The sequence below is a fragment of the Polistes fuscatus genome, unplaced genomic scaffold (genome assembly GCF_010416935.1).
Source record: "Polistes fuscatus isolate 324 unplaced genomic scaffold, CU_Pfus_HIC Scaffold2, whole genome shotgun sequence".
NCBI classification, from domain to species: domain Eukaryota; kingdom Metazoa; phylum Arthropoda; class Insecta; order Hymenoptera; family Vespidae; genus Polistes; species Polistes fuscatus.
In genome coordinates, this window is record NW_025113096.1 from 5,814,779 (window position 1) to 5,841,972 (window position 27,194).

The 27,194-nt window shown below is 30.4% G+C and overlaps 2 protein-coding genes across 5 annotated transcripts in view; one reads left to right on the top strand and one right to left on the bottom strand.

Moving 5' to 3' along the window:
• Positions 1 to 1,564: 1,564 nt before the first annotated feature.
• On the bottom strand, positions 1,565 to 4,590 carry LOC122516792 (aspartate aminotransferase, cytoplasmic). Its single transcript, XM_043634919.1, has 7 exons — positions 4,225 to 4,590; positions 3,603 to 3,786; positions 2,925 to 3,215; positions 2,593 to 2,849; positions 2,227 to 2,504; positions 1,870 to 2,012; positions 1,565 to 1,775 (listed from the first exon to the last, which is right to left on the bottom strand). Exons 2-7 carry the CDS (start codon positions 3,712 to 3,714, stop codon positions 1,612 to 1,614), a joined length of 1,245 nt encoding a protein of 414 aa, XP_043490854.1. The 5' UTR covers positions 3,715 to 3,786; positions 4,225 to 4,590; the 3' UTR covers positions 1,565 to 1,611.
• A 106-nt stretch (positions 4,591 to 4,696) lies between these two features.
• Positions 4,697 to 27,194, top strand: part of LOC122516791 (cytohesin-1) — a 57,525-nt gene continuing 35,027 nt past the window's right edge. For 2 of the 4 annotated variants that reach the window (XM_043634915.1, XM_043634916.1), the window contains exon 1: positions 21,102 to 22,605. In XM_043634915.1, the coding sequence (XP_043490850.1) occupies positions 22,402 to 22,605 (204 nt within the window). In that variant the 5' untranslated portion in view covers positions 21,102 to 22,401. Of the gene's footprint in view, positions 4,878 to 11,456; positions 11,537 to 21,101; positions 22,606 to 27,194 lie in introns of those variants that run through there. The other 2 variants (XM_043634917.1, XM_043634918.1) reach the window with 2 other exon arrangements.

Here is a 27,194-nt window from a genome sequence, read left to right on the forward strand (position 1 = left end):
TTTTCCCTATTTTTAAAAAGATTTTTGTTAGCCTATCTCATTGGCAGTTGTATTACATCTGGAAGAAAATTTGGTAATATTTATTCTCTCTTTCAATGTTAAGATATACTCTCTAAGTATATAAACTTTAACAGCAGTGCTAAAAAAATATATGTAAATTATTCATCATATGTTTATGTTATGGTTAATATGGAAAAACCTACATTTTATAAAATGCCCAGGAGGTTTCGGTCAATTTATAAAATATGCTTTAATTGGTTGTGTTTAGATAATAGCTCGAGATTCCCCCTCCCCTCGTGCTCTAAACATAGCTAAATGAAGCAAATTTTATAGATAGACCGAAACCTTCGAAGCATTCTATAGAATGGCTGAGCAATCTATAGAATTAGCGGGCAATGTGTACGATGTGCAGATGTTTCACAGATTACTTGATTTACGAGGGCATTCTATAGAATCATTGTTACCCCAACATTAACCGTAACATATATAACAATCATATATCTTGTTTGCAAATATTACATTAACAATATATTTATAATCTATCAACGTGGACATTTTTTGTTTGATCTAGTTTAGTAAGAACTTTTAGTTTAATATATACATAAATATGGAATCTCTACTTTGAAATGCCTAAAAAAAATAGAGAAAAAATTGATCTTCATTCTTATATATATATATATGACAAGATTTGTTATTTTCTTTAATTCTTTTTTTTTCTTAGAACACATCTAATGTACATTTTCAGTACCAGGAAACAGAATTTTGGCACGATTTACGTTTTTTGTTTCATGTATTATTATATGCGTATGAAAAATTAATTTGATCAAGAAAATTACTTTTTCTTTTTTTTTTTTAAATCTTTAGTTTTGTATTAAAGTGATGCTATAATAAAACTTGAACATCATTAACCCTTTCGCTATAGCGCGCTTGTGACAAGGTATGATTGCTTGTACGGAGCACGTTGTTCTTTTATATCTGATCGCCCACTTTTTGATAACATATAGATATGCTTATCATATATGAATTTTCATTCTACGAGAGCATATATATATACGCTCATTGGAGCGAAAGGATTTATATGAAAGTTCAATATTTAATTATGCATTAACTTTGTACTGTTCTTTAGTTGGACCACCACCATAATGTTCACTATTATTATTACATTTCATTAAATATAGACCTTATGTTCATACATCAGCCTTTTTTGCCACGCAGAGCAATTTGTTCCTTTTTTTATCTGCTAATTATATTATTAATTTTACAAATACTATTTTATTTATGAGCATATCAAATCTATTTGCATCGATGGGTGTATACTTTGTCATTGACAATAATTTTTGTACTTTTCAACATAAAATAACGATGCATGTAAATCTTAAGCTTTTGAAGTGTGATGAGAACATAAGATCTTATTTTTAAAATTTGTAAACTGAACAGTAGCAATAAATAATGCAAACTTATCACTGAAATGACTACTTCATAAAGTATAACTACTATAACTTCATAAAGTATAACATATTATAATATTTCAACATAGTTGCCACTGTCAGTGACTAATAGATGATTTTTGTATTTACTATATTATGATGTTAAGTCTGAAAAAATGTTTCATCAACAGCTGCAATCATTTTCTCCTTGAGGAAATAATGTTACTGCTTCGTGAATAGCTTTTGCTACATAATCCAAATTATGCTCGGTCAGTCCACAAATATTTATGCGTCCGCTGCGTAGTAGATAGATATGAAAGTGATCCAATAAATGCTTCACTTGTCTTTCTATAAATGTAATGATATATATTTTTAAAATATTTCTTTTTTTAAATTAATTATTTATATATTATATATATACGTAGAGATATTTCAAGCATACCACTGAGGCCTGTGTACGAAAACATTCCTATTTGGGTTGTTATGTGTTCCCACGTGCCTGGTGTTCCTAACTTGAGTAATCTTTGATATAATCCTTCTCGCATTTCTCTTATCCTTCCCGACATAGTTTGGATATGTCCTTTCCTATTATTAATGTGCAATATTAAAAAATGAACTTTTATTATTATAACAATATATTCTTTAACCATTTAAGTCCCAAGCAGCGTGATTGCACTGTTTAGATTTCATGTCGAAAAATGCCATGTTATTGAAATGTAATGTATAATTGATATATTGTTTGGTATTTTTCGACACAATTTTTTTAAAAACCAATGGGATTCAAATAGTTAAAACATACCATTCTTTGCAAAGATCAGGATTATTAAGCACAGTTGATACTATGCGTGCTCCATGATTGGGCGGATTACTATACATTCCTCGTATAATTAATGTCACTTGAGATTTAAATTGAACGACTTCTTTCGCATCTGACATTACCACAACCATATTACCGGCTCTCTCATTGTAAATACCAAAATTTTTGGCAAAACTTTGAGTGCAAATAAATTCCATCCCGCGTTCAGCAAACATGCGTACGGCGAATGCATCTTTATCTAAATCACCGCTTGCAAATCCCTAAAAATAAAATTTATTTATAACACGATTGATAATGTTGTGTAATAAACATTTGTGATATTCAATTGAATAATATATAAATAAGTACTTGATATGCACTGTCGAATATTGTGAATAATCGATTTTCTTCTATAACATCAGCTATTTGTTTCCATTGTTCCGGTGTAGGATCACAACCAGTAGGATTGTGCGCACAAGCATGCAAAATAATGACTGTATTTTCTGGAGCATTTTTTAAATCTTTAAGCATTCCATCTAAGTTGATTCTGCGATTTTTAGAATCCCAATATGTATATTCGCAAGCGTTCTTAAATCCACCATTCAAGAAAACAAGTTTATGATTTTCTATAAAGTAATATCGCTTGGTAAAATAATTGTCATTATTACTTCTATTAAATTAAATTGAACTATGACTCTTACCCCAGGTAGGTTTGCTATAGTAAAATGTGTCATAATGTAGGATACGGCTTAAACATTCAGCAGCAACTCTTAATGCTCCGGTACCAGAAAGAGTTTGAATACCAAAAGCACGTCCTTGAGCAATGACAGAAGAATTAGGACCTAACAACATTTTTGTAGCAGCTTGGCAGAAGGAATCCAAGCCCAATATTGGAAGATATTCATGATTTTGTAATTCGTCAGCTGCTAGCTGTTTTTCCACTTTTTTTACAACTGGTAATACCCATGGTTTACCTTCAGATGTACGGTAAGCTAAAAATAAAATTAATAGAATCGATTGGTTCCTATCTTTAATATAATATAAATGTTCATGTACTTACATTACATATTAATCATTAAAATATTTATCAAGTATAGAAGCGCATAGCTTATATAATTGATGTATTGCAAAGGTCATTCAAGAGCATAGTCGTAAAGATAAAAAAGATATTAATTATCACACGAGGATAACTTTGATTATATATTTTTTAAAAAGTTTAATCCATATAGACATATTGCAATTAAAGATAATATAGATAAAAGTGTAGATATTTTGTATTTTTGTTTAATTTTATTTTTACAATTATGACGAAATGATCATACTTATGATATTATAAAATATTTAATCGTATATGCATGATGATTAGATTTTTTACGTACCTCCTACAGCCAAATTAACTTTTTTCTCGTAAGTATCATCGTTAAAAGCTTTTGTTAGTGCGAAAACCTCGATGGGAGGTCCCAATTCGATCCCCGAGAATCTCGTGCTCATTTCAGCTGACTGGCTCAAGCTCAACTGAGCTTCAACGATTATGAAAAATGGAAGATAAAATCAACAAGAGCTCTGGAAATTAGTTAAGATTTGATATGTAACTTTTTTCGATAATGTTATCGTATTTATATGTTTTAATTAATATTACAACGTAAATTTCTCGTTTAATAGCATTTTTATTAGTATGGTCAAATTAATTAAACAAAGGTCGAGTTTATTATAAAATGTGTGCACGAAACAGTCAAAGACAATTTTAATAAAGCATTTTAATTACGCAATCTGTTAATAATATCAATAATATCGATAACATGTGACGTTATAACATTGATCCATAATAATCTCTTTCGAAAAATATCGTTTTCATCTTATTACACAAATAAATTTTATTAAAATTCAAATGAAATATTTCAAAGGCGTCATAAACTTTTCCAAACTTTAGAAAATAATTCTAACACTCTGAAATACATATTTTTCTACTACGAATCTATTTCTTAAAATATTTAATCTTACATGATAAAGTCGATAATTCGGTATACTTAAATATTATTCATAAATATTGTACAATCTGTAATAGAAAAGAAACAACAATACATCAATTCTTGACTCCAATGAACACGTTGAACGCCCCGTCACCCAGGCATGGATGACGGCTATGTTTCCGCTGGCGCCGCAGTCACAATTTCCTCGCTCTCGAAAGTTATCTTTCTTCGGAACTCTTATCGCATTTCTCACTTCGAGGCCTTTATGAGGCGTATTGTATTCTTCTTCTTACGTAATGCGTTGCTTAAATACGATATCACAAATTTGAGCCGCGGGAGAAACTCCACCGATTCAAGCTAGACGTTCAATGTGTTAACAAAGTTTTCATTAACGATCGATATCGACGAAATCTACATTATCAACGTGAACGATATGTTCGAGTAATTACGAGTTCTTTTAAAACACCGGTAGAGGCGGTAGAGTCGACTCGGCTCGGAACGATAACGCGGTCGGGTAGCGCGCAGAGTGAAAATGGCGCCGTTCGAGTGAGGGTGGGTGAGATTCTGTGCGCGCGTGTGCCCGGAGAGAGTGCGAGCCTACGGAAATGTGGCAGGATCTGGATGGTCTGGCCGGTGCGGGAGTTCATTGCAGTACTCATCAAGGTGACCAGTTTGGCACGGCGGGTAAGATAATTGTTGATTATTATGATGAAGAATAAACAATTATGGACCACTACGACACGACACGATACGATACTATACAATACGATATAATACGATACGATATGATATGATACGATACTATTCGATTCGATTCGATATATAAACGAATCTCGGAACCTGCCAAGATCTGGAAAAAGGCTTATCCCATAGAAAAGCGCAAGCGCCATGCGCTTACTTTTCCTCTCCTTTTAACTCGTAAACAAAACCTAAAGGGAAGTCATCGTCTGTCGTTCTTTCTATCTCTCTCTCTCTTTTGCTCTTTTGCTCTTTTGCATTTTTGCTTTTTTGTTTTTTTGCTCTTTTGCTCTTTTGCTCTTTTGCTCTTTTAATCTTGTTCTCTCCGTCTCGCTGCTTCCCTGTCGTCTTCGGCTCGATGCACGGAGGATATACGTGTCTTTCCGATTTCTCAGGAAGAATAGGAAATATTTTTCTCACTATTTTTCTCTCTCTCTCTCTCTCTTTATCTTTTCTTTTTTTAATTTTTATATCAAGCCTTCTTATTTATATATATAACAAAATGAAAAAAAACAAGTAACATCAAGACTTTACAAAAAAAGGACAAGTGTTAAATCCAAGTAGACTTTTATTCCGAAAGAATGGTCGATATCTTTCGATTATTTTGATATGACAGTTAGAAAGAAATAAAGTAAGAAAGGGAGAAAGACAGAGAGAGAGAGAAAGAGGGAGAGAGAGCGAGAGAGCGAGAGAGCGAGAGAGAGAACGAGCATCTGAATCGATGATGCAGATTTCGCATAGGAAATGAATATGTAATAGCTGGTATAATTTAGGTGTTAAGATTTTAAAATCGGTCTAGTAGGCAACTAACGGTGAATCTCGTCTCCCGATGGCTTTGTTGTTTCCGTGTTGTCTTTTTTAGTTACGTATTGAAAGACAAACGTGACGACTATGTCGTCGTTGACGTCGATGTCCTCTCGGTGATTCGGAGCTCGTCGTTACTCTTTAGAGTTTGTTTGTCTCTTTCTCTTTCTTTATTTATTTCTTTCTCTCTCTTTCTCTCTCGAAAGACGCGCTGTGCAGCCACATACGGAATGTCTATGTATATTATATGTGCGTGTACTATGTGTATGTGATTGTGTGTATATATATGTGTGTATGTGTGCGTACAAAACTCAATGTAGTAGTAGTCGTGACAGTCGAGCAAAAACGCTTCTAGGAACGCGTCTCTGATCGAAACTAATCCTTATTGGCTTGTTTTCTGTTTACTTCTTTATTTACTTTTACCAATCCGTCCTTCTTCGTAGTCTATAAATGTTAATGGCGATTGTAAGGATCTAACTGATTAGAAGTTTGAAATAGGAAGGAAATAATGCAATAGCCTTTATTTAAATACCATTACGGTTTATTCGTTACGTCTTGTGTGTTATATTGTATTCGAGGAGGAGAGTAGGTTAATCAGATGTTTCAGGAAGTTTAATGTCTGCTGCTAGTGAAAGAAATATTCATGAACGTACTCGCTGACCACTCTATTGAACATTCTAGTATATATTTATACTTGTTTTATATAGAGTAAAACCTAACTGCTTTTATTTTATATTATCAGTTTTATTTTAATTTTTGTTATTGTTTGTTATGTCTGAGGTTCAATCGGTTAAGAGTCCACCATTTGTATTTCGTGGAAATAAAATTCTTGTTTTCGTTATTGTTTTATGATCATTATTATTGTTATTAATTTTTACATAATAATTATGATCGTTATGATGTTATATTTTATATAACAATTATATTAAATTTATTTAATTTTCATTCGTTCGAATAATCAATACAATAGAACAGCGTGTAAGTTGAACCAATTTAATTTTGGCAAGTTACAATTTTTAATTGTTCATTAACAAATCAGAGATGCACTATTTTTATTAGAACACATACCTACAAGCATATACATACATGTGTGAGCTAGAGTTTTAATTTAAATAAGAATAATATGGAATTTTAATGAAATAAATGAAATAAAGGATTAAATGTGTATTTATCTTGGCTTCATTTTGAAAGAACGGTGTTTTGTATTTTTATTTGTATTGTTTTTTCTTCTTCATTTCGATAACATCGACCTATCGTACACATTCATTTCTCCTTTTTATTTATCTTCTTTTTCTCGATAACTAATTGTAAGTCTCTTAAAAGTCAAATACAACTCATCGTCTTAATCAGTCGTTCGCTATGCGAAGCGGACTTGATTCTTATCGTGGCTTTGACGGTTAAAAGCTATTGAGAAAGCACGTACTACGTATACTACGTATAACGTGTACAACCTGCATAACGTGTATACGTGTATACGTGTATACACACGTCTCTCTTCTTACTATACAATAGTAATCGACGCGTATGATAATAATACGCTGAATGGACGCACGCTTTGAATTTTGCACGTGCGCGGCATACGATTAGCCGACAAGATCGATCCGTCTTTTCCTTCCACTCCATCATTGTGCTTCGAAATTTAAAATTTAAAGGAAAAAAAACAAAATTTAAAAAAAGTTTAGATACTACCGCTTTGAATTCGAAAACTTCGAATTCCTGCAGAAAATTAACGTTCAGGTTTTAATTTCCATTGAAATATTTTATTAATTCACGAATAAAAAGTTGAATGGGCTTAGAAATTTTAAATTAAAACTAAATCAAAAATAAATGAAATGGTAATGTTGATTCGAGATCTTTTTTGAATTCCTGTTACCATAATTAATGTTTTATTTTTTATATGTGTTGAAATATTTTATTATTATAATTTAAAAATAAAATGATTAGACATGTTTAGAAATTAAAAATTAAAAAATAGTAAGCATTGATTCGAGTTAATTTTTATATTTCCGTTGAAAATCAGCGTTCCGTTTTTCGTCTGCATCGAATTATTTTTTCCACCGATAGATAAAAACTTAGACACGTTTCGAAAGTAAAAGTTAAAAAAAAAAGACAAAAAAGTTTTTAAATTGACCGAATTCATTTAGGAATTCTCGTGGAAAATAAATTTTCTTATTTTTTCTTCTCTTTGAAAAACTTGATCTATTGACGAAGCATAAAGATATGCTAATTTTAGTTCGAATAAAAAAGGAAAAGAAAAACGATAGAAAGAAGGAAAGAGAAAAGTTGTGACACCGAGTTCCTTTTCAAAGTTTCATGGAAAAGGAGTTTCAAAGGAAATTTTCTTGAATAAAAAATATTATTAGATCGACGAAAATATATTAGTTATGCAAATTTAAGTGAAAGAAAGTGACTACTGGAACTTGATCAGTCGATTCGATCAAAATTAAAGTAGAATGAGAATAATTCGATCTAATATTAAATAAATTCAAGTTATCTAGATCAAATTAATGAACTTTGAGTTCGAACGTTGATACGCTTTTAGAATGAATAATACGATAATTAAATAACTTCGATGATAAAATATACTTTTTCTTTTTCTCAAAGAGTATTAAATTAGCTCTTTCATTTCTTTCATTCATTTTCTTTATTCAAGTTCGTCGAAATATCATCGCCATTTTGTCGGACATTTTTATTTTCTTGAGAAAACAAAATGATCACAAAGATAAAATAATTTCTTTTCTTATTTTATCGTTTGAGAAAAAATCTTAATAACACGGCTCATAAATCCTACAGAAATCACATTCTCTTGTTATGCTTCATGAATCATTCTTCGCTTTTGCAATTTTTCGCGTGATAAACAATAAGGAACTACTACACCATCTTACTTTCTGTGGTTACAGTATTCCTGATAAAAATTACTTCCTCTACCTAATTTACGAACCGTTCACAAGCGAAAATAATTCATTTCAATTGAGAAATTTTTTTACATTTTAGCAACAATTTACTTAATCAATACTTAATGTTTTATATTTTAAATAATTAAGCTTAACAGTAGTAAATAAAAAAATAATGTTAAAGGACTAATTAAAAAAATGGAAGAAAAATAATTTTCCATTTTTTAACTTACAATTAGTCTACTGTACAAAGTTATTATAATATATACTTAATAGATTATAATAAATAACAATATATTATATAATGAGAAAGACCAATAAAATTGATTTTATAATTTATTTGATAGTATACAGTTATTTATATTATAAAATAAATCATAAAATCAATTTTACTTTTTATTTTTTTACTTAATCCACTGTTATAATCACCGACATATAGAATTCGATCAATTTTCTCGACTTTTTGTTGAGTGGGATTAATCAATTAGAAGTTAGCTCGCAGAAGTACATACTAACATTTTGTAATTGCTGGATTGGAATTTGATTAAATGATTTTGTAAGATTAAGGGAGATCGGTTTGTATCGAGCATCGACCTCATTAAAACGGTAAGGAGTAACGCGAAGCAACAGTTTCTAATTGTTCCGCAGTAGTGACGGCTTGTAATCTAGCTAACCTGACCTCAACTTTCCGTTCCTTCTTGTGTCGAATGAGGAGAAGAGAGGGGAAGAAAAGAGAGGTGAGTGTACCCGTTCGAATTACATAATCTGGTGGCTTCGAGACGAGGGGATTCATACGGTACCATCACCACCGTAAAAGAAGCAGGTGTTTTGTTAGAATGAACGTTTCCTGTGGGGTGAACCTACTTACCTTTACATACACAAGACTTCATTCTTTCTCGAGTGCTTCTCGGCCGAGTGCACAAATATACACACATATGACGCATACATGCATATACATAGAAAATAAAGTATAGTTTGTAACGTAATTATATGACTGTCATATAATAACAATAGTGTATTTTGTATTGGTGAATTTTGTTCAAAAATATCAACATTTTCTGAAATATTTAATTACCTTTGTTTATAGAGTCAAAAGTTCCTAGGCGATTCAAAAAATTAATTACACATTCTTTAGACGCGTTTTAGGTTAATTTTTTTTATATTATACAATTTATATTAGGAATTTGTTTAAGAATATTAAAAAAAAACTGCAAGCCTAATTACAAGTTTAATTAAAAAATCTCGAAGGAAAATTAATTTTTGAAATCATCTAAGACCCTTTGATCCACTTTATGATAGTTCGATTGGAAGTAAATGGAGTAAAGTGATAGAAAAAGAACCAAAATAGCGGTCGACTCATAAAGCAGGGCATCTATGAAAAGCATGAAACACGGTCTCATTTCTCGATGCATTTGTTAAGACAAATGGCACAAGTAGGAAAGATAGAGGAGAATAATGATGGCGCATCGTGGTACCGACCGAGAAAGGAAACAAACAGGGGATGGAGGAAAGTGAGGTGGGCGCGGGGGAGGTTCAAGGTGCCCGACACAAATGCAAGAGACCTATCCGCCGTTGTCCACTTGTTCCCCTTCAACGTCTAATCCCATTTGCGTTTATTTAGTGAAACTACCGACGTGACCCCAGCCTTAATTCGAAGTGAATCTATTTTTAGATCTTTCACTAAATTGTTTCTAATGAGTTCTACCGTTCCCGTGTATGCTAGATATCATCACTCGAAGATACCACCTTCTCTTATTTATCTCTTATAAACGGAATGATTTTATTTTACTCTGTATTTATATTGGAATCTTGTTTGAGACTAGTTTTCTCAATAATGGCATTCAATTTGTAGTCTTATTGTTAGTTATGTAAATGAATTTTATTTTGTATAGGTAATAATGGGTTGTGTCAAATAAATTATGCTACTGTTTTCAATGTTTTGCATTTAAATAAATAATATCGTATACATATTATACTAAAAATTTATTATATTGTATAATTTTGATTATATTATGTTAAAAAGATATTTTATTTAATTTTATTATATTACAATTTATTGTATTACAACTTCGTTATTTTATTAGATCATAATTTAGAATATTTATAAAATATCTAAATTATTAAAATAAATATTATTTTATGCAATTTATTATTTGCTTAGACCGTTATAAAATATTAAATATGTTTAGATTACTTATAAATCAATACATTGTGCAGCTTATATACCTATGTAACCTATATATATAGGTTATATATTTTATAGGTTACTTTATAGGGGTTAGACATCGTATAGATTATGCATGATTAAATATGGAACACCTTGTAAGCACATCAAATTGGAAATCCCCTATAAAAATAGTACAAATAATCGATCTAAAAACTAAATGAATATATATTTTATGCTTAACTTGCTACTTTCTTACTTGTTTACGTTTATATAAGCACTAACTGCATAACATGTCGATTCAAGAAAATACGATATCCGTCGAGTCTTAATTACCTTCACTCAATGTAATTAAGTAATCCAATCCATTGGGATATTTGAGATTGTTATCTCAAGTTAGGAATATATTTAAACATTGACACGACAAATGAAACATCGAAAATTAACTTTAAACGATATGTAAATAAATAAATAAATTTCTCTTTCTTTTTTTAGAGATAATTTGTTGTATTAATTTTTATAATCCAATATGATAGAAATGTTGTGTGTTACATTTATTTAGATTTATTATTTAGATATATTAGAGTAATTAATTAAAGAAAAATTAATCTAGGAACTTTTGACCTATTTAGTTTGATTATTAATTTAGATGTATATGTATAGTTGCAGATCTAACGCCGGAGCAACAGAAGATTCTAATAGACATAAGACGAAAGAAGTCAGAGTTGCTGTTGGAGATACAAGTGAGTCCGATATTCGTGTTGTCCCATTTTTCTCCCACTCTTTTTATTTCCATCTCTCTTTCTCTCTTTCATCGTAAGTGTTCTCCTTTCCTCTCTCCTTCGTTTATTCATGACCTCGTTCTTTGCAACATAGTAATACTTGTACCAATCATGATTCTACTAAATTTGCATTGGGCCTGGTTTTGTCAATGAAGGCCATACTGATCCATATAACTTCATACATTTTATATTCTACGAATCTTACAAACTAAATTTTAATAACACACACAAACGCACACGCACACAAATACGTTAATTAATTTTTTACTGTGAACCATTTTGCATTTTACTTATCATGGCGGTACCAAGCAAACGATTAATCATAACAAATCTTTTAATGAATCGTAAACTTATATGAATTAATATTGGTATAATGAATCGTTTGCAAGGTAGTACATATGCTTTTCAACGTATGACACCGATAACTGAATTTTGTAGAAACTGGCACTCAATTTGTTTATGCGTAACTTGGTCCAATTGAAAGTAAGACAAGCGATCTATATCATTTGTTCAAATTTGTACTCAACAAATCTCACAATTTCTAAATATTAGTGATATGTACATGTGTATGTGTAAGTCATTAATTGAAAGGAAGAGAAAGGTCGTTCTAATTTCACGAGAGAATTAAGAAAACAAGTTATAAAAAGAATGATCTCATTCATGAAAGATTTGTCTAACGAAGTGACTCATATTCGTAGAAGATAGAACAATGACGTTGGTAGTGATTGCTTCTTTTTACGTGCCGTCGAACTCGATCTGTTTTTAAAAGCCGATAAGCCGATTGATATCATCGTAAATTCTTTTTTATTTTCAAATTCGTTCTTTATGCATGGAACCTTAACACTTTCACGATCAGTTATTCCGAGGCAAGATTTTTATCGGAGCGCTACAAGGTTCTACTTATTAAATAGGTGAAGGATACGAGAAAAAAAAATTTGCTTTATTATGTCACATTTATAATTATTTATTATTTAAAATTTTCCCATAAAATAAAATTAATAATTGCAAGTACCAATTTAAAAAGTTCAGAAATGGTTTGTAGTAAATTTATAGCAGATAAACCTTAAAATTTAAAAAATTTTTCTATTTAAATTAGTAGGTGCGAGTATAAGAAATATTATTTGATCATGTCTGGTTTATAATCATTTATTGTTTAAAATTCCTTCAAACTGTTAATTGTTGCAAGTTCTAATTGAAGAAATTGAAACAGTTAGTGGAAAGTCATTTTCGAAATGGCGTAGAACTATGTTACCGGTCAGAAAAATGTTAAATATGTATACTGGTCTGAGAATGAGGCACCTGAAAGGAGGCACCTTTGGTAGGCACCTTTGGTAGGCACCTTTGGTAGGCTTTACCCACGCCGCGCTGCACCGTCACTTTCCACGCCCTTGAACAGCTGCACCTACCTACGCGACTCTTGAGAATTTTGATGCGTCTTTCTTTCATCTCTCTTTCGCTCTCTCAACCGCCCGAGTGAAATTCTTTTCCCTTTTTTCCCTCCTGGAATGGATCCCTCGAAAAGTTTTCAATCCGTTCAATTTCCTTTTGTATTATTCGAATCAGTTTTATTTAGAATTTTATTTTGGATCGGGTTTGCTTAATAATAAGTTAGAGACACATATGGCGACGTTGCTATTTGTTGATTAGGTTTTCGTTCGATCGTCTAATCGAAAAATAACAAGAGTTAGATAGTGCTTCTTTTTAATTTTATTTTTGCTAGCTTCTGTTGTATTTTCGTAGAAAATTTAGAGGTATTCTTGATACATTTTCCAAAAGTATTTCATTAGGAACAAAGATGTATAACGATGTTACCAAATGTGTCTCGTTTCACCTGCTCAAACAAGAAAGACGATGTGATGTCTAACGATGTCGGAAGTTTGACGCCATTGAGCCAAGCTTTAGCTAAGATATCCAATATCTTATCTTCCATCCTGCTTTACTTTCTATAGGTTCTAAGGTCTCTGTTTTAAAGGTTCAAGTATGAGATAATTTCATTTATATAGAGTGGATTCAAAGTTTTTGGATAGTTAACTTTGATCCTTAATGTAGAATTTATCTATGATAAGATTTGACATTTAAAATGCTCGTAATACAAAACATTTTTCATTTCAACAATCGTCGCGTTACATGTCGTATTACACTATGAGAGCGTTTCTTGAATTTCTGCAATTTATCTTAAGGTGCTTGTGCAATTTTATTTGTCTTAAAAGTACTTTGTACGATTTTTGTCATGTGTTTTTTTAAAACGGTGTTCTCAGAGTATTTAACTGCTATTTTTTTATTGTGTTATAGTCAAAGTTTTTTTTAAACTCAAATATTTTTTACAATTTGTCTAGTGAGGATATTAGGCAAATTTTATTAACAATGCTAGGCGTACATAGGAACATGTTCAACTATTTCTGTGTAAATAAATCGAATATTTATTATTAGTTTGTAAACTTTTCTTATTCTATGTTAATTTAATGTTTAATCGAGCGTAAAATTTTAAAGTTTCTTTGAACCAATTAGAAATAATTTCCGTGCAGTTGTTGCAACTACTCGCTAAGCGTCGGTGTTCTTTCTTTGATCTTTTTTCTCAACTAGAACTCACTCGCAAACCAGAAGTGGATAAGGACTGGTTGGGTATTTTTTTAATTTATATATTTATTTATTTTCCCCTCTATCTACTCACTTATACGTCCATTTATGGAAAGAAGATACTTGGATCTCTCGTTTTGGAACGGTCTCTCGATTTCTTTATTCGACTTCTTTATATTCAGATATTTTATCTGTATAGTTCGTCGTGGGGAAGGTTATTCCTACTTTTTTTTAATTTAAGACAGTCACGAAGCAGGAAAGAATATATAAGACCGGGTAGAAAGCAACGGGCACGTGCATACTACTCCGAGATGTTCAGGTTATATGCGCTTAATTCCGTTTATGTAACTAAGATGTACTCTTCTGTCTACGGAGGATTATGTGACAGTCACGTAATCGAGATCTTGGATATCATAATAATTATATCGTGGTTATTAAACTAGAAAATATTTTCGTTTTAGAATTATAATAAATAAACAATTATCTTTAATTTATGTTTACTTTTTTTTATTAGAGTATATATATGTATATGAAATTTATATATTAATGTTGTATAACATGTTTGCTTTTTTTAATAGAATATTAGCAAATTTTTACATAATTTAGAAATTCGTTCCCGAGTTCTTTCCTTATAAGGTAAAACAGAACGATAAACAGATTTCAAATTTAATTTAAACAACTTTATTTGCATTACAAAGATAAAAATTCAGTTAAAAATATGCGCCATTTTTGTTTACTTCGAGATGGAAAGATTTTTGTGATAAGAATGAAGAGATTGGTGAGAAAAAAGCCTCCACGTTGGCATCCTTTCAGTTGTCGTAGTTTTCTTTTCTCTTCATGTATAATAATCCATGCTTCTATTAATTTATAAATCCGCTAATTCTATTATTCTTAAATTTATATATAAACACAGATATACACATACACACATCTATGCCTACTTTTCTTTCAAGTACGTAGAAAAATAGTCCTGCGAAATTTCTATAGGTATTCGATCTTCCGAATACACAACAATGCTTATTTTGCATGTTCCCTGCACTTACTACGAAACGAACCGTTAAAGAACGGGGGAGGAGTCAACAACAATTGAGAAGAAATCTCCAGTCGACGAAAGTGCTTCGTCATGAAAACTCCTTTCTAACCTAGGGGCTATTTAAACGCATCCTCCACGATTACAATTTTATATAATCTTTCATATTTAAATATTTCTATTTCGAAATCGTATCATATCTTTTTTCGATAGAATAGAATAAGAATATTCACCATATATTACTCTATTTTTTCTTCATTATTAATTTTGTATGTCTCGTTTCACCAGTCGTATATGGTGGATACACAAAAAGTTTGATTTAAAATCAAAACAAAACAAATTTAGTACAGTTTTTTAATAAATTTTTTGTTTTCATTAACATCAGTCGGTAATATAGAGTTGAGAGTTTTTGGGTTATCATCAGTCAAATTTTCATGATGGTAAAAGAATTTTGTAACTCGGTCGATATAGAAGAAATCTTATAGTTTGATAAATATTATATCGAATTCATTTTCATAACATAACTAATATATTAAAAGTCTTTTTGTTCTACTTAATATATTGTTCTGTCACATGGATAAAAGTTTGTAACAAACTTCTTTTTTTCACATGGTAATAGAAATCTGTTTTACCGATCTAATGAATATCTGTTCAATTACGTCAAAGGTCGCGGTATTTAACAATCAATCTATTTTTTTTCCTATTTTAAAAATTTTTTTTATTTGTTAAAAACTCTTTTCCTTCATAAAGAGAAAATGTAAACTTCGTTATCGTTATCGTAATTGCAGCTCTCGTTAAGAAAAATTTTCCAGTAGCATGGCAAGCAAAGTAATAAATAATTGGAATCGTTCGTACCAATGGTGAATATGATAAAATTTTTTTCACAAATACTTCTCAATTGAGCCGACCGATGTTTTTTTTTATTATTCCTTATTGTTTTTTATTATTCCTTATGTAGGAATAATACAAGCAACATTATTTTTAAATCTCTAATTGTAAGTACCATAATAGCTGTCATATCTAATTTATTAAAACACGGACTGAGTAACTACACGGAAAAAAGGAATACAATGATAAATATGATGTTCGCTCACGTACTCGTCTTATCTCCTATCACCCTGGTGCAGTACATACTGCGCGCGCACATCTATACACATAAGTATAAAGTACGTTAATCAAAGTTAATCGGATGCTGTTATATTCTCTCCCTCGTTCCTCTAGGTTGTGTTGTCTATCTGTCATTAGATGCTTACGCATCTGCTTTGACAGAAATGTCAGGATGTCGTTTTTACGATAAGACCATTTCCGTGGTAGATGATAGAGGGCTACTTGATGATAGGATTTGTTCGCTCACTCATCTGTTTATCGCTTTTGAACTTTTTCGACTAACTTAATTACGTATGCTCATTATTCTGTATCGCATTTAAATATTTCCTCCAACGAGATTTATAACATTCATTTTTTATCGTAATTTTTTTATGGATCAGAAACGTTCATATTTTATTTTTATTTGTTTATTTGATTTTTTTTTGTTTTAAATCGTTTAGGTACTAAGAAAAATTAGAATAAAAGTGAACGACCTAGTAATCCATTAATGGTCAACAATATGACTATTATTTTTGAATTCAACATATTAGATGCATCGTCGAATTGTGATAAAAGCTAATGACGTTCTATAAGTCGCGATAAAACTCGTTAAATTTTATTACTTTTCTAGCAACGTTGATAAGATCTTGATTTGGATAAAAAGAAAAGATAAAAAAGGAACAAATATGACTTTCCTTTATAACGTGTATCGTAGTTTAAAAAAGCATTTCCCTCTTTTCTGGAGTGAATCAATTCAAATGATTTTTTTAAAACTTTTAACATGAAATTAAAATCCTAATATACAAAAACATTTTCTAACGTCTTTAAAACGAAAACTTAAACGAAAAGAGTAAACATTCATAAAAATTTGTAAGCCAAAATTGTTTAGCAGCATAGAAATTTATAATTCCTTGGAGATTCAATTAAAAAACTAAAAATCGTCGATTATTTTCAAATGATTATATTAAACTCTAGAGAAATAGATTTGGATTTATTGGTTCGTATCTGGTCACTGACCCGAATAATCAAGGTGTTATATTGCTATCTTAAAAGAGAAAAACACGCTCGAATCTAATATAACGAAAAAGTTAACTCGAGATAAATGCCCCATTCGATCTTGGCACGCATTCAAAACTTCCTTTCGAAATGTCGCCTTGCCGCGATTTGACGATGGTCACGTGATTTTCGCGAAAACTTTCATGTAAATATCTTTCTCTTTCTCTCCTCCCGCCTTCCGCTATCTTTCTTTTTCTCTTTAAATCTCGTTGGAAACTCGTATAGTTCGAGTTTGATTATTAAATAAATGAAAAAAAGGAAAGAAAATAAGAAATGTTTTTAACTGAAAGAAACTTTGATCATTAACGTTTGATTCCTCTTAATTGCAAAGATTCAATGTACAGGGTAGACAAAGTTAATTTTTTTTTGTCAGATTTGAAAAATAGAAGCTTAACAAAATCAGGCAACAAAATAATTGGTTTTTAAAATTATCTAGTAACTTCTGGTTTACTTAGTAATTTTTTATCCAGCCTTTTACTTAAACAAGAAATTTTATTCTCTTCTTTATTTTTTAACACGTTCCTTACTACGTGTACCATTTTTGATACACGTGGCGTGGGAATGTGTTATGTGACAATGTGGTGTGAAAATTATAGTTAATTAATAGCAGGTTGGTAGGTAACGTGTTTTAATATAAAAAAAATATATTGAAATTTTGGGTTTCTTTTTTCTACCGAATTTTTATTCTTGGCAATTTTGTTGTTTTGTAGAATTTACTACAGATGAGTCTTCGTAGATATTTTGTCCCTTTATTGATGGGTTTTCCAAATGTTCTGTAACAATAGAATCTAATTGTAAGAAAGTATTTGATAGTGTTGTCCTTCCCCTTCTCTTTTCCTTTCCGAATTTTCATTTACGTCACGAAACATAACATTTCAAAGGTCCGATTAGTTCAGTTTAGTAGACCCTACCGAAATCGGTCGGAGTAAATACACGCGAGGAAAGCAGATCGTTTACTTTCGAAGTACACTATTACTCGTTGCGACCTTTTCATTATCAATTTTATTTCAATAAATAATCGGCTCTAATTTGTCTACGTGTATATATATTTATATATTTAAAAAAAAGTTGTGTTGAAAAAAATAATCACTTCGTTGGCATAAAATTTTGTTTAAGAAATATGTGTGATATTGTTTGTATAATTTAATCCGTACGTTTAATTGACAGTGGTTAAATAAAAAGAGTCGCTTCGTTGGTATAAATTTTGTTGAAAAAATGTATGTGAAATTGTTTCATTAATTTAATTTTTGTGTTTAATTGGCAGTGGTCTTACTCACGATTTTGTGTTTCTGTGTATTGTGTATACATTTACGATACGATAAAAGATTTTTGATTGATAATAAACCTGATAAAGCATCGATCAATCACATGTGGAATTACACAGTGTGGTTTTGAATTAGAATCAAACTAGAATTTAATAATGGGGTCCAAATCGTATACACTTCAAGTACGATGCAAAAGGGACGAAGGCAAGAAAGAAGCTTGCTGGTTCAAGCGTTTGTCCTCGTTAAGTTCGGTCTTTCAATCGAAACGGAAAGTTCAGGAACACAAGGTAATTCGTTTATTCAATCATTCATTCATTTACTCATTCATTCAGTGATCATATTTTTTATGATACGATTTTTTCGAATATATACGAGGATATTTATAGGCCAAAGTGGATTAAACTGTTTATCGAATTTTTTGTGAATTTTTGTATCAAAAAAACTTGATTGGTGCTTAACTCTTTTTATTTAAAATACATTTTGTTAATTATTAGACTTGACATTAATAAATGACAGCAATTTAATGATTGTTAAATAATAAATGATAATTTTATTTAGTTTTGAAGTTCAATAAAAAAACATTTATTTTGTATTAAATTAAAATTACCTCTCTCTCATTTTTCATAAATTATATTATTATTATTATATTTTCGTTTGTTATAATAATGAATTTATGTTCGAACGTGTGAAAGTAATTTTAATATTTCGTAACAATTGTCTGTGTCGTATTAGAGATAATCGTATGAAGATCCATTGAAATAAATTTTCCTTTAGCCAATGAGAAAAATTGTGGCTTCAGATGCATATGAATTGCATTATATACGTCACACTAGGAGGAAGTTAGCACATCGAACCAATAACTGGCCGATCTACTTCGCGTTTAATGTTGATGAATGACGTGAGTCATGTCGTTAGGATTAATCCAAAGATTATGCAGGAAATTTCCGGCAAAATGTCTACATATATACACTAAGTGAGGCATTTAACACAAGCCATCTAAATAACTCGGTTGCAATTACTGATAGAAAAAACTGTGTCGGATGAAACTTACTCAGTTTCGAGGTTGGCATAATTTCATGTATGCACGTGTAAAGTGTTCATTATGTTATCCGTTATATTTTTATTTTTTATGTAAAGACAAATTAATAAAATCCTGAATTTGGTTTACTATAAGCATTTTAAAACATCGTATTGGTAATACGTAGAAATATAATATATCAACCCGTTTAAAAAAATGGAGTTGATCTGTGCACGTCTCCTATGCGTCAAACTACAAAAAATCTATTAACATAAAATTATGCCACCCTCGAAACTATTGTAGTAATTGTAAGTAAGTTTCGTCCGACATATTTTTTTCTATCACACAGATAGCAATCGAGTTATTTGGGTGGTCAGTTTTGAATGCTTCACTCTGGTAACATTGTGTGATGGAATAATTCTTATGGTAATCATTAGACTATTTACATATCTTTGATCTTTTAAGAAAAGTAAAAACAAGATTACTTTGGACATAACATGAACTTTATCAAAGAATTTTGTTTTTCATCGATAAGAACTCCTAATCGTTTTCTACGTTTTTCGAATTTCCGTTGCCTTCTACAGTTCTTTTATTCTGTTGTTCATTTTGGTTGATTACTAAACTGCGATAAGTAATCATAGTGTTGTAGTTTATTGAAATACGATAAAATAATCAGCACTAAGTTTTTGTTCAACTGGGTTTATCATTTCGTTGGTGACACATTACATTTGCAAATATGCGAATGCGATACGTTATAATGTTGGTAGATACATATGCGTATCTTTGTTCTTCGTAAGAACTGATTAAAGTAAAAAAAAATAAATTAGCATGAAATCAAAATCATTTATTCAAATTCTAAGTATTTAAGTTCTTCCATTTGTAGTAGCTAAAATATTGATAAAAATCGTAGGAATAAATTTACAGGTCAAATTCATACACGCTACTTTGTCCTCCGTAACAATTGAAGAAGCTAAAAAACGAACGAATTAATATTAAATTCAGATAATTTATTAAAGTTCTAAGCAAGTATTTACGAATTACAAAAACTGAACTAATAAACAAAAAGAAATAAGAAATCTTACAATTGGGATTAAAGATCTGTAGAAGAAATTTAAAAAATGCAAATATATTTCTTGCGTAAGAATAAATAGGTCGACCGTTATCGATGATATCTTTAAATGGGTCGGAAGGGCACATTTTTCTCAATCGAGTCTCTTTCAAAAAGATTCAGAGCCGTTCACCGGCTGCGTAAAAGGGAATTCTCCTCTCGGCTTGTGCTTTGCTTTCAAGCAGTACATTCTTTCCACGGCCGTTGCTATATACATACACACATTATATATATATGCATATATACACACATGCACGTATAAAACGCGACACGTATGATCAGAAATCACAAATACAGTCTCGTCGGGTTGGGTGAGTTCGTAGCGCGTCCGCAACGAGGCGCCAGGGCGCATGTTCGCTAAGAAATGAGTAGTATCGGTGTACATTAAAGGAACGTCAGTTGCGCGCCGACCCCGCATCGGTGTGCATGTCGGTTAATGTAATTGATTAATTATTCATTTTTGTTTTCTCGAAAACGGTTCCTCTTTTTTTTTTTAAATTTACCGTGAAACGAAATATGGTGTAGTAAGAAAAAGTATCGTGTGAATTCCTTTTATTTATAAAAAAATATTTTCTTTTTCTTAAAATAACTCATCTCTGTGACGTATGTTTATTATTGTCTGCAGAGTGTGAAAATAAATGATTGAAATATTATAAAAGTTTGTACAGTGATTATATATTGAAAATACTATGAGAATGACTAACGTTTTGACGAGCAGTGTTGATTTAGTGCGAATAAGAAATAATTTATCGCGAAAAGCGATCGATCATTTTGTAGCTCACAGCAACTCTTGGAGTTAATTTTGACCAATACAATAGCGCGGGATCGATGATTTTGAATTTCACCCATTTTCGTCTGGTATATAACTAAGTTGTTGCCGGCTGTTTCCTAGGTATACCTTCGACTAGTTCGAAGTTATATTCCCATAGGACCATCACACCACACGTACTAGTATATACAACCTCCACACACATATACATTTATATAAATCCATATAAAAGCGATCGTAATTCTTCGAAGTAAATCCTTAGCGACGCAGCATTAGTTCGTATTGAGACAGTTCTTTGTTGAATTAGAAGAGATAAGTTTTAGAGAAAAAGGAAGACAGATATTATATACTGTAATTCGGTCGTTCGAAATCTCGTTGGAAATCTTAAAAAGAGGACTGCGACCAATCAGAAGGAGGGAAGAATTTTGAAGAAAAAGAAAAAATAAAAAGAAAGAAAAAACGGAGGAAAGAAAATCATGATCGTTAGCTAATTTTTGTTTTTACACGAGTATTATGATCACTCAATCATCCGAAATTTTTCAAAATCATTCGACTTTTGGATATCGATCTTTCAATTATCGAAGGTTTTACGAAATAATTTGAATTTTCACAAAGGGATAGACGAGAACGAGAAAAATCAAAACGCAATTTTAAGATCTGAATCGTCGAATATTTTCCGAAATAATACGAATTTTCACGAGGATAAACAAAAACATGAGAACCCAACAAAAAGTTTGAAGATCTCGATCGTCGGAGATTTTTCAAATTAAGTAAAAGTAATCGGAATTTTCACGAAGATAGATGAGAACGTGAAAAGTCTAACGTGAAGTTAGGTACGATAAAGAAAAGAAAAGGAGGAAAATTAAATATAAGTATATATAAAATAAAGTTATATATAGTTGAGAGATACGTGAGGAATGATTTTCACCGGAAGATCGGTTGACGCTCTCGACGAGGTACGCGGTAGTAGCGTCGTCGTCCAGAACGACGAGCGTCGCGACGTTAAAGCCGTCGCTATAGCAGCCGGCTGGTTCTCCAGTTTGCGCAGACCCGGCAAGAGGAACAAGAGGTCCTGCCAAAAGCAGGCTAAGAGTGCTTGGGATCTTACTACCTTATCTACGGTTAGATTCTATTTTAATATATTTTTTTAATATCTTTAAGTCTCTATAATTTTTCTCCCATGTAATTTTGTTGTCACATACGTACATTTGTGTATAATTTTTGGCAATGTTTGTTCCATTCACATTCGATTCCAAAATTTTATTTGTTTGACAAATATAAGTTACACTTGGTATAATACAATATATAATTTATATTGCTATAGACAATTTTTCATCTATTACAATCTGTAGGTTGAAGAAGAAAAAATTGAATTATAGAAGGTTGACTTAACTTAATTTCATTTAAAAACAGTATATTACTATAATAATAAAGATAGAGGATTAGTATAATGTATTAATACTATAGTATTATTATGTATGTAAAAATCAGAAAATTAGGTTATAGGTGAACTTAATCCCAACCTAAAAACATACTCTGTCAGACACATCTATGTGTAAACTCTTTAATTTTATTTTCATATCTATTTTTATTAAAACGTAAATATCGTAAACGAATTACGAATAAAACCGAAAATTACCGAGCGTTGTAACCGAACTAAAACCCCGAACGGAATCGAAGTGAATCCGAAGCCTCTGATAGCCGATAATTGAAAGCTGGCCAAATGTCGTTTCGTAAATAAATCGACGTGATTAAGACTGTTGTCAATGTGTCGGTATTACACAGACGAGAGTACACTACACTACGCTACACGACGAGGACGATAAAATGCGCTATACAGTGTCTTACGGGGACTTTGCCAAGGAGACAAATTTATTTCTAGGCGCGGTCGTCGGCTCAAACGAAAAAGATCCTACATTTCTAACTATATTTACCTTCATATTTTTCTTCCTTTAATTTTTTTATCGAGTATCCTCTTTCTTTTTAACATTTTATTTATCGTTCATTAAATTTTTCTAATAAACATTTTTTTATTATATATGTCTCGGTTATTATTACAGTGGACTAACAATATGTCAAAAAATTTGAAAAATCAATTTCATGATATAATTTATATTAAAATTGTTTTGTATAATTTTTGGACTTAAGCCATTACCAAAATTACATAATCATAAATACAAACATAATTTCATACTGATTGATTAATAATTTTATTTCTTTTATCGCGATAAATAGTAAATGAGGTAGAACAAAAAAAAATAAGGAAGCATTTGTTTTAAACGGAAGTCAGTATTTATTGGCTGATTCATCTTCGCAATTCCAATAATTCTTGTTGAATGGGTAAAAGCAGATATTGAAGTGTCATAGCACGTGGAAATAACGTCAAGTTCGAAGAATTTATCCAATTTGATGATTGATCGTAATCGATCATATCTTCGAACGATTATATCTAATCTTCGTTATTAACAACTCTTGATTTGTGTGTTTTGTGTATGTGTATTAATATATTTTGCATCTATGATTATTGCATCCTGCAATTCAATTCAAAATAAATAAAACGATAAAAAGAAAAATTATCTTCAATTATCAGCCTTTTATTTTCGATTATTAATAAATTAATTAAAGCATTAAAACTTTTTTTATTCATTATTTTTTTTAATTTAAATTTGATGTCTTTGAGTACAGTTTAATATTAATTGTAATTAATAAATAAACTTTTTATTTATTTCAAATACAACTAGAAAATACACTCATCAAAAATTATTGAAAAGCCAAATAACGACCATCCTAAAACGTATGTGTACTCATGCACTTATGTTGAATGCAAACAAGTATGTATGTTTATGGTTGCATGTACATATGCATAGCTAATGGATATAGACATATTCAATTATGTGTAGATAATGGGTATAGACGTATATACATTTATATACTTATGTACTACATATAAATGTGTACCACGTAATATTGTACATACACTACTGGACAAAAGTTTGAAGTCCCTACGTAAATTTAGAGAAACTTGATATTTATGTGATAAAAATGAACGTCTTTAGAGTAACCCAAATAAGTTTATATGTCAAAAACCTAAAAGTTGCACGTTTTACATTTTGCATTATTTTTTTTAACCAAAAACAAGTATTTTTTTCTTCAAATCTATGTTTTCATATTTTCAGTTTATATTTTTCCCTGATTCTTGTAAAAGTTACCAAAAATGTCCTAGTACAAAACTTTATACCGATCATTGCCTTAAATTGGGTCTACAAATTGTACAAGAGCTTTATAGATACAAGAAAATGCTGAAATATTTTAAAACATCATTCAACTTGTTAATATTTGATGTAATAATGATTAATCATTTAAGAATTTTAACGGAAATTAGAAATCGATTCTTCTTTTGATTGGTAGTATACTTCCTCTAGCGTGAAGAAAGGAATTCAGATTCTCGATTTCGAAGGATATATCATTCGACTATTGTCTATCGTCTAATGAGGACTATGTATTACACATAAATACTACACTTAAGTACGTGCTCACATACTACACATTGTTTCCATGCATATATACAGATAGTTAATAGTTTATACACACACACAATTTATATACTTACGTACACACACACACACGTCACGAACTATAAATCGAAGTCTCGCTTTAGCTCAAGTAGTTCGTACAGGGTTGCTTTATTTATAGATCGAATCAGGATACAAATGGCGCTTACGCAAACCTAATTCCATTTCGATACAGTTCGAAACTATTTGCAATACTTCTTGCATCGTATGTATGCATAGATCTACCTTGATGCATCTTTTTTTACTTTGTTAGTCTTCATCCTGGAAGGAAGAAAAGAATAAAAAAGTAATAGGAAAGTTTCTTTTTCATTCGCATAAGTTTTGCACAAAACAAGGAGCAAACTTTTCCCATAAAAATGTTGACTTTTTAAACTATTTATTCTATGATTTTTTAGAAGATATATATTGTACACTGAGTTATCCTAACTCGACTATCGTTCGATCGATTATTTTTATTGTTATTATTATTATTTTTTTTTTAGTATATATATATTTATGTATTGCTATTATTATCATAACGTGACCGGTCGTCTTCTATTTTCGTGTGACCTTTCGCAACGTAAAAAACTTTTCTACTACTCGTGATCCATTATCTTTTCCAGTTCCTCTCAAGGTTGTCGCATAGCGAAACTCTCATTCGTTTTATTAGTATGATTTCTACGTTCAAAATGCGTACATGCATACATATGTATAAACGATTTAATACCAGAACCTAAAACCATGTTTGTGCATTTTAGAAGAGAGGAAGAAAAAATCAAATATAACTTTCATGCTTATATTAACATAAATTTCGAAAAAAATTTTGAAAAAAATTGTATAAAATATAATTTTGATTTTAATCACAAAAGAAAAGAAATTGAAGCTGAATAAAACGGTTTAAGACTAGAGTGGCTATTGTACCAAACAAATATATTTCTGACCATTTATTTACATTACTTGAGATAAATATTGTCAAAAAATATGTTAGAAACCACGGTAAATTAATTTTAAATTAATATAAAAATTTAATAAGATCAATACGTAATTATAAATATTTTAGAAGCTATAATAACATTTATTTAAGCATTAGTAATTGACAAAAAGAAATATATAAAAATTAAGGAATTTGTATAATAAAAAATAATCAAAATTTCAATTTTGAGGATATTATTTCACAACGTTGGTTAAATGCGAACTTTAAGGAAGCTTTTGGGTTAATCGGCAATCATCGCTCAAAAGAATATCGCGTGTCATGCTTGATTCGGCAAATAACAATTTCTGCTTTTCCTCTTCGTGTAACCTTGTGCGCTTTAGTGGAAATATTCTCCTTCGAGAGAATTTCCTCGTTTAGTCGGGTGAGTAGTATCGATAATTACGTCGAAAATTTACGAAAGAGTATGAGAGAAAGTATACGTTGCCACTCACGTGAGAACTCTGCCTAATGATTTATATCGTTTAGAATGAATTAGAGAGAAAAAGATGTCGAGAGATTCGTTTGAATACATGATTGATGACGTTGATAACGTTTTCATGCAGTCAAGTGGAACGATTGTGAATGATGTATACGTATATTTAATTTGTCATATTTTTTCTTAGATTTTATTATTATTATTATTATTATTATTATTATTATTAATATTATTAGTCAATAATACGTGAGAAAGGAATACTTACCGGCGGTCGGTAAATGAAAAAAAATAGTTCTATCGTTTTTGCACTGGTTATTAACTTTACACTTTTATCTTGTAATATTGTAAATTATCTTTTAATAGACTTATGCAGGAATAATTTATCGGAGTATCAGGATAAATCTATTTATAATATAAGATAATTATTACGTAATCCCTAAAATTCTATTGTTAAAGTAAAAATATATTTTTATGTTGAACGACACTACAAAAGAGGAGTTGTTGTAAGATTGACCGGATCATTTTTATTTTTATTCGATTTTTCTGGTATAAATAAATAAATGAATAAATAATTAATGAAAATAAAATAACAAATGAATTTACGATCTTCTCGTTAAAAAAAAAATTAATATTATATAAAAAATATATTCAAAATTCTCATTTATTGGTGCCTGCTATGTGTCATTTGCTTGAATTTACTGTTATAAATTCTGATAGATTTTTATTATGTCAATTGACATTGAAACTTGG